Source organism: Takifugu flavidus, chromosome 4 (genome assembly GCF_003711565.1).
Source record: "Takifugu flavidus isolate HTHZ2018 chromosome 4, ASM371156v2, whole genome shotgun sequence".
Taxonomy (NCBI): Eukaryota; Metazoa; Chordata; class Actinopteri; order Tetraodontiformes; family Tetraodontidae; genus Takifugu; species Takifugu flavidus.
In genome coordinates, this window is record NC_079523.1 from 5,807,222 (window position 1) to 5,815,839 (window position 8,618).

An 8,618-nucleotide genomic window follows, 5' to 3' on the forward strand; every position below is an offset into this window, starting at 1 on the left:
TTCTCAGCACCACGAAGTTTAATGTCTTAATTTTAGTTTGTTAGATTTCAATTGCATTTTAAATTTAGTGTGGATGTATTCCATGTATCACTGGATATTATAGTTCCAAATATAAACTTGGGCGGGTGTGTACGTGTGCGCGTGTGGGTTGGTTTGTGCATCCTCGGAATTAATCCAGGTCGGACATCCCCCAGGGCAGGTGGGCGGGTATATGGGAGGGTCGGTGAGGGTAGTAGGTGAACCGCAGCCTCCTTCCATCCACTGGAGGAGAAAGCCTTCCTCCTGACCCCGAGTCTCACACACACGCACACACATACACACACTTGGTGGGTGTGCGCGCACAGCGAGCGTCAGCGCTCAGCAGGCTTCTCCCGCAACCACAAGCGCTCCAGGCAGACGTCCGCGATGAGAGGCTGCTCCAGCCGGCCGAAAGCCACGCAGAACCAGGGCAGAGCGGGTAAGAGTGATCGCTGTCGGGGTTTCGGGAAGTGGGAGTTGGGGCGCAAACGGGATCACGGGAGGGGGGAAGATCGATGTAAACAAGAGTCCGAGAGACCTTTACCCTACAAAACAAATAAAAGCAACAATCTTTGTGTTTTTACTGTAACGAGACTGATGTGAAGGAGCGGCAGATGTTGCTGTGACGCGTAGGATGAAGATCCATCCGGATGTTTATGAGCTGCCTTAGAGAGTAAAGACAGAAATTCGGATTCTTCCTGTTAGTTATGATTGAAATGACGCCTCCGGGCGCTGAATGTGGCTGAAGACGCTGGTTGATGGGTGGGTTTAGGGTCCTGTCCTTTCCTTTCTGGTGGCGGACTCTGTCAGCAGAGTCTCAGTCTGCGCTCCCGAAAGCCGCGTTACCGTGAGGGCGACTCTGGAACCTCCTCATCCTGAACTCAACCACAATCTGGCACTGGAGGAGGAGACCCTCGTCCTGCTGCAGTCGGCAGCGTGGTCGGATCGCCTCATTTCACATATTTCACGCACGGGTGTGTGGCTGCAGCAGATAAGATAAACTGCTGAAAATAGCACATGAACGCATTCTGCCCGGCCCGCTCCGGCGCGCTTGTGCCACCTCTGAATCAGATTGCAGTGCGCGCTCAACTTTTGTCGTAATGATGATGCCCTTTGACCCACTTGCCTTATTTCCCACCGTCGCGGTGCGAAACGTTTCGGTCCAAAACAGTGCGTGAGCCAGAACGCGCCCACTGCAGAAAGACAGGCGCCACCTCTTCCCTATTTACCATTTGCAACACCCAATGTAATCTGTAATCTGCCATTGCTCCTTTTGTGTTGTGTAAAGCAAGCTGTTGTTTCAGCTTTGGTGCTGTTCTCAGGACACGCTGTGATTTTTATCTTCTGTGTGTGACTCTTAACACCCTTAAATATACGCGCTGACTCCCTTTTTTCTGGTTTGTTCTATGAAGCGATGCTCTGTGTGCTCGTGAATGTGCGTAAGTGTGCCGTTGAGCCTATTTGTAGACCCAAGGAACATGACAGCACAGGACAGAGAGGCCTTTTAATTAGGAACCCTCCATCCTGCCATATTTAGGTCGCCCTTCACTGCAGAGACGACTCCAAAGATGAATATAATCGTGCAAAAGACGAGGCCATACAGGGCGCACACAGTCGAGCACGGAGCGCAGAGGACTTTATAGTTCAGCACTTGATCTGAGGCGGAGGAAGCAACTGAATAGTAAAAGAATTGCTCCTGTGGGATAAACTGGGGTGAGCTGCCAGGCTGTGCCACAGGTGTAACAAGCACTCGGGACAGGGGCAATGCTGCCATCTCATGGAGCTTTGCGACTAAATGCTGCCACCAGTTCAGCTCGTTTCATCCCCAGGAAGAGAAGCAAGTCTTCAGATTGAGACGTTAAGAAGAGAAATGTATTATTCAAGGGTGTTGGGCTTATTTTCCAGTAAGCCCTGCAGCACTGATATTGTGATATTTTAACCAACACAACATGCACACACAGTGTGTGTGAGTGTTTGTGTGAAGAGATTTTTTTGTGTTATTTTTTTGTGTAATTCTCTGTAAACATGAGTGTAGCAAGTTAATTAGGCGCACGCCGGAGTGTTCCGGGAATGGAGATTACTCAACTATCACGCAGAATCACAGAGAAACTCTGGTTACATCCCACATTTCGGCATGTTTGGACGACAGTTTGCTAAAGTATGTGGGGCGTCAGAGCGGCCATGTCAATTTATTGGCAGTGATGAGTCCTGTTTGCTGGAACAAGGAAGTAGTGCTGAAAATTACTGCATTAATACGCCTGGAGATCTGTTTTAATGCAGAATAAGACTGCGGCCAAGCTTAGTGAGTCAGTGTTAGACCTTTAGCAAAATAACTCAAAAAGTTATGACCAAAATTAAATAACATCTCAAAAAGGAGATTAAATTTTGATGATGTTCTTGGATTCTGAAGGAGCTTTGAACTTTGCTCTTCCAAAGATCAAAGCCAGAAGGCTTAGCAACCTCCCTGTACAGTGGGTGTAAGTCCAATATGCAGGAATATACGTCTGTGTGTCAGGAGACCGTGCTCTCCAAGTGCTTTTTTCTAATTCTGTAAAAAAAAAAAAAATAAAAAAAAAAGTTTCATTGTATCTAAATGTTGAAGCAACATCACACCAGGCATTTCCTCTTTCTTAAGATACCCACATAACACGTGTTGGCATCTTAAATTGTGATATGTCCACATTATAAAAGCTAATTTATTAATTTTAAAAAACAGAAGCCATCCAACTAAATTACCGAATGAAAATGCATCAGGTGTGAAAGCCGCTTGTACTGGTTGAAACATATTTTTATGGACAACTTTGCTTTTGTGCTTTTGTCGCTGCAAAAAAAATCCATATGAAAAATATCCTTGCGCTACATTTGGTGCTCTTGCGCCATTTCTGTAGTAATTACGGTCGGCTTTGGTGGCCTGACAGCAGCACGTGATCACGAGAGAGAGCGCGAGAGGGGGGCAGAGAGAGAGAGAGGGGGGCAGAGAGAGGTATGAAGAGAGGGAGAGAGGCCGCCGGGTCCTCGGTAATCTCCATCCTCGCGGAGCATCGCTGATGAAACACCGGTCACCTCCAGAAGAGCATCACGGGAAAAGGTCCCGGCTTCCCGTCGCGTCCTCTTCCTCGTCCCGCGAAGACACGATGGAGGACAAAGCACCGTCGAACCCGCGCGAACTCACCCAGAACCCACTCAAGAAGATCTGGATGCCGTATAAAAACGGCCTTCCCGAAAAACACATTTCTCAGAGGAAGGGTGCGTATGACAACGTGGCGGCGTTTGCTAGCATGGTGTCAACCCGGCGTCGGATAATCGGTGAACTCTGAACTGAAATTACACAACCAGTCCCATTTATAATAATGTTAATCCGCTCCTACGTGGGTTCAATTCAATGTCATCCGATGTGCTAGCTAGCAGAGGGGGCAGTTGGGTTCATGGAGTTCGGGTGTCTTGTGCCGATGCCCCGTTGCTACACAGTTATGCAAGGTTTCACCAGCCGCGGACACAGATGAAGACTGCTCGCATCGAGGGGAAAAGACTGGTACCGGGGGCGGCCGTCTCATTGTTACCGAGTGCCAAGTCAAGCACCAGCTGTTGGTAAACAGGGATTGTGTTCCCGCAGTCACGTGGATGATGCGATCTGTGGTCACCGGGAGTTCAGTGCATCCTCACTCGCTTCAAACGGCTGGTTCGGGTGGTTCAGTGTCGGGAACAGGTTGGGTTGGTTAGGGAATTAACATCTGCAAAGCCCGTGACATGCACGCTCCGATCCACCTTCGATTTAAAAACAGTCCGATAATAATGCAGACCTTTGATTACAGTGGACGTCCACTCGAGGACGAGCCGACAACACGACTTTCTATATTATGGGATGTTTTCCTGGCTTCAACTTTAAACAAGTGCTCCCGTTGAATTGAGCACAAACCATTTTCAGTAAATGTAGATGTGCCTCTTTCAGCAACACGTGACTGGAGCCCTTTCTCCCTTTTATTTTTCATTCCAGTATGTATGACCAACTGTCCCACCCTGATCGTGACAGTAGGACTTCCCGCCAGGGGGAAGACCTATATCTCCAAGAAGCTGACGCGGTACCTGAACTGGATCGGAGTGCCCACCAGAGGTACCGGCTCGGCTGAGCGGAATGGATCTCGGCGTTTTGGGCCGAGGAACTCAATCCTTTGTGCTTTTTCCTCTTTTTACGTAGAGTTCAACGTTGGGCAGTACAGGAGAGAGTGCGTGAAGATCTACAAGTCCTTCGAGTTCTTCAGTCCAGACAACGAAGAAGGGCTGAAGATCAGAAGGTAACGGCTCACGCTCGCAGAGCTACAGATACCTACATTTAAACATTTTCTTGGGATTTCATTCTTTTTTTTTGGTTACAGACAGTGTGCTTCTGCTGCGTTGAACGACGTTCGACAGTATCTCACGGAAGAAGAAGGACAGGTTGCGGTTTTTGACGCAACAAACACCACCAGGGAAAGGAGAGAAACCATCATCCAGTTTGCAGAGCAGAACGGCTTCAAGGTAGCGCGCCGCGCCGCAGCATGGCGTCACGTTGTTGCCAGTATCTAAGCTTGATTCGCCCTTCCCTGCCCTCAAATTTAGGTTTTCTTTGTTGAGTCTGTGTGCGAAGATCCAGATGTGATACAGGAGAACATCGTGGTGAGTGCCGTTTATCCTGTTTTAGTCAGCCCGTTTTCGCCACCTGCTCACTCGGCTTATGTTTCCGGTTCTGTAGCAAGTGAAGTTGGGTAGTCCCGACTACACAAACTGCAACACGGAAGAAGCGGTAGAAGACTTCATGAAGAGGATCAAGTGCTACGAAAACTCCTACGAGACCCTGGATGAAGCCCTGGACAGGTGAGATGCGTGTTTCCAGAAACGCTCGCTTCAGGATAATGTCGTTTATATTCAAAGGATTAAAGGATTTGGTTGCTGCCTGACGTTTTAGGGATCTTTCATACATCAAAATCATGGATGTTGGCCAGAGGTACATGGTGAACCGGGTGTTGGACCACATCCAGAGTCGGATCGTCTATTACCTCATGAACATTCATATCACTCCGCGCTCCATCTACCTGTGCCGCCACGGCGAAAGCGAGCTCAACGTCAAGGGTCGAATCGGGGGGGACTCGGGCCTCACGTCCAGGGGCAAAGAGGTACACCAAAGCAAAATACCTGCCGTGCCGTTGTCTTAAACCCAAGACGCACATGTTTATTTACATTTCTTTCCCCTTCCGTTCAGTTTGCGAAGAAGCTGGGTCAGTTCATCCACTCGCAGAGTATCGGAGACCTGAAGGTGTGGACCAGTCAGATGAAGAGGACCATCCAGACGGCTGAGGGTCTCAGCGTGCCCTACGAACAGTGGAAGGTCCTGAACGAGATCGACGCGGTGAGTGGTGGAGTTCTGCTGCCGCACGGCCACGGTTGGGGTTTTCTTAACGCTCGAGTCCAACCCGCACGCCGCCTCGTTTCAGGGCGTTTGTGAGGAGATGAGGTACGAGGAGATCCAGGACCACTATCCTCTAGAGTTTGCTCTGAGGGACCAGGACAAATACCGTTATCGATACCCCAAGGGAGAAGTGAGTGGCTGGAACTGGAGTTGTGTAGCAGAGCTGTGTCATTTGTAAGAACACATCAGACCATAACGATTATGAAACGTGCATCCATTCATTTCTGCTAATGAGGTTTCAGCCTCCTGGATTTGGCTGAACACCGACGAATAATAAACAAAGACTTCATGTCGGTGTCTGTTTCTGCCAAATATGTGGAAGGTTGTTTGCTGAATGGCTGACTGACAGCCCCCCCCAACACACACACACACACACACATGCAGTCTGCTGTGTTTGTCTTGTTATTCCTCCGTTAGTGTTGAAGAAATGCTACAAAAGTTTGTGTTCTGTTTTCAACGCCTTGATCTGGGTTGATCCTGTCTTCTTTTTTGACCCAGTCCTACGAGGATCTGGTGCAGAGGTTGGAGCCAGTAATCATGGAGCTGGAGCGTCAAAAGAATGTGCTGGTCATCTGTCACCAGGCTGTCATGCGCTGCCTGCTCGCCTATTTCCTGGACAAGACGGCAGGTCGGTTCTTGACCAGACCTGAAGCACGGGGTGCTTTTCTGGAACACAACAATGCCATTAAAGACACACACACTCACACACACACACAAAACAGTTGTGCTGCCTTTGAATTCTTAAGTGCTGAGCAGCATTGTTGGAAACAGATGAACTGTGGCTACATTCCCACACAAGCTAAACACCCTCAGCTCCATATTATGACTCGATGAAAGCTTTGAGTTTTATATATATATATATATTATACAGGTTGATATGGTGTGTACATTAGAGTTACACACTTCTAAATCTTACTTTCGCTTCTGTTTGAGGATGTTGGATGTCTTTGTTCTGTTTCCACAGAAGAGCTGCCATACTTGAAGTGCTCCCTGCACACCGTGCTCAAGCTAACGCCAGTGGCCTACGGTAGGATTGCCCCGTACCGTCACAGTAATCACCATGAGAAAATAGAGTTTCCTGCCTAACATATAGCTAAATGTTGCCCCATATTCTCCAGGCTGTAAGGTGGAGTCAATCAGCCTGAACGTGGAAGCGGTCAACACGCACAGAGAGAGACCGGAGGTGGGTGTAAATTCACAGCCGTGTAGCAGAAACACGCCTTGTTTTCAGGTCAGGGTGACTCACACGGGCAGGTGTCCGGCTTCACAGTTCTAAATCTTGATTCCAGTCTGAAAAGCCAGCACTGATGTTTGTATAACCCCCTGCTGTAAGGGGGTAACCAGCAAATATTTGTACGGGATTACGGGAGGATTATGTTGTTAGAACACAGCAGAGACTGTTTTCCTCGCCCCGCCGGTGCGTGGGAGAAAGGCCCCCGTAGCGAGTCGAGCCTCGGCCTCGGCGTTTCCTTTTGAACTGCATGTGTCCCGTGAACTTTGCCCATCACTGTGATTCTTCATTTTTGTCTTGATCAAACAGAACGTAGAGGTGACGCGGATGTCGGAGGAGGCGTTGATCACGGTGCCAGCTCACCAATGAGCCGCTCCTCCCCCCGACTCCCACTCCTCCCCCCTTTCCCACAGACTCACCAGTGCTCCACGTTACTCTTATCTCCTTGCCTGTGATCCAGTTTATCTTGGATTATTAATGCTATGATGCGAATCTCGTGTCACAATCATTCTCCTATTTTTTGGAGATCAAATCAAACTTGTTTTTCTTTTATAGGCTGCGGCAGACCTGACTGTGACTCAGTCGTTTTTGTTGAAGCAGTTAATGTTAGCGTTAATTTTTGTTTTAATTTAAACTAATTTTAATATCACATGATGCATATTTCTGGTAGTGGACATAATTTTAAATGCATTGCACAATGACACCAGGCTAAATGTTGCACATGAGAATCAATTCCATGTTTGTCTCCTCATGAAATGTTCTTAAGGTGTCCAACACTGTAACAATGAAGACACTTAGCGGCCAGTTTGGGTTTGTTTTTTTTAGTTTTGTTTAGTCTTTTGAAAAATGTCTGCTCAGAGTGGAGATATCTCTGTCAAATACCTGCTAAATAAACTTGACTCTTCCTTGTCCTGTATACTCCTCACACGCTTCCTGTGCATCATTTTAGAGCATCTGACACAAACATTAGGAGCCGGGTTTGAAGCATCTGTGCACAGGTATCCTGCTGCAGCAGTGTTTTCCCCTTTAATCGCCTACAAATGTCCAGCATTGTCTACTTCCTGCTTTGTAAACAAGCTGAGAATCAAAACTGGTCCATTCCGTCAAATTAAACAAACACAAAAAATCCTGCTGAGCTGCAATTGGTGGATGATTAAATCCTCAAAATGACTTCTCATTTATGTAAAACTCAGGTCTGTGACTGTTTAAAGTCCTCTTCTGCAGCATCATCGGGGTTATTTTCAGCTCCTGGTGTGTTTCTATGTTGCGGTTTTATTTTCCCCAACAGCACCTGACGATGCCGTGTTCCTGTTTCAGAATGTGAACATCCACCGCACGCCTGAAGACGCCCTGCAGACCGTCCCTCCTCACCTCTGAGCTCCCGCTGCGTCCTGCCTCGGGCCCGACCTGCTCCCGGCGAAGCTTCTCCCCCTCTCTCACCTCGGAACGCTGCAATAACGGGAGCAGTTGAAGATGAAGGAGCCGACTCAGACCGACCTGCGTGTTTGGGTGTTTGGACGCTGCACAGAATGTTTCTGCACATTTTAACTATGAATTTGTCGGCGTGTCTTTCTGAAACGTGTTCAGCTTTGTTCGTGCAATTGTCGCCCGGTCTGTGGCGACCATGAAGAGATTATTCTTCAACTGTAGTGATTCATTGAAGAAACGTGCCTCCGTTGTTATTAGCAGTCACTTTAGTCTCAGCCGATTCTCCGCACAGATCTCACGGTGAAGAATTCATCGTACAAATGTGAACTACAAAGGTCTCAAGTCCTCTCCAGAATAAAGATTATTTTTATAAATCATCCTGTCATAGCCCCTCTAGTCATTCTAACAACTCACCCAGCAGGTCTCTTCTGTGGCTGCAAGTGTTCTGCTCTCTAGTTGTCATAGTGACGCCTGAAGAGAGACTGAAAGTGTTGTGGT

The 8,618-nt window shown here is 48.0% G+C and overlaps 1 protein-coding gene across 4 annotated transcripts; it reads left to right on the plus strand.

The window, feature by feature from the left end:
* Positions 1–245: 245 nt before the first annotated feature.
* LOC130524676 (6-phosphofructo-2-kinase/fructose-2,6-bisphosphatase 4-like) lies at positions 246–8,497 on the plus strand. Of its 4 annotated transcripts, none has more exons than XM_057031003.1 (13): positions 246–457; positions 4,013–4,129; positions 4,214–4,310; positions 4,392–4,533; positions 4,615–4,671; positions 4,748–4,869; positions 4,961–5,168; positions 5,255–5,401; positions 5,487–5,591; positions 5,960–6,089; positions 6,426–6,488; positions 6,580–6,644; positions 8,010–8,497. In XM_057031003.1, the coding sequence occupies exons 1-13, from the start codon at positions 406–408 to the stop codon at positions 8,067–8,069; spliced, it is 1,365 nt and encodes a 454-aa protein (XP_056886983.1). In that variant the 5' UTR covers positions 246–405; the 3' UTR covers positions 8,070–8,497. The 4 variants fall into 4 exon arrangements, with proteins under 4 accessions (XP_056886983.1, XP_056886982.1, XP_056886981.1 ...); XM_057031002.1 differs by lacking the exon at positions 8,010–8,497 and adding an exon at positions 7,002–7,617; XM_057031001.1 differs by lacking the exon at positions 246–457 and adding an exon at positions 2,970–3,264.
* Positions 8,498–8,618: the final 121 nt, after the last annotated feature.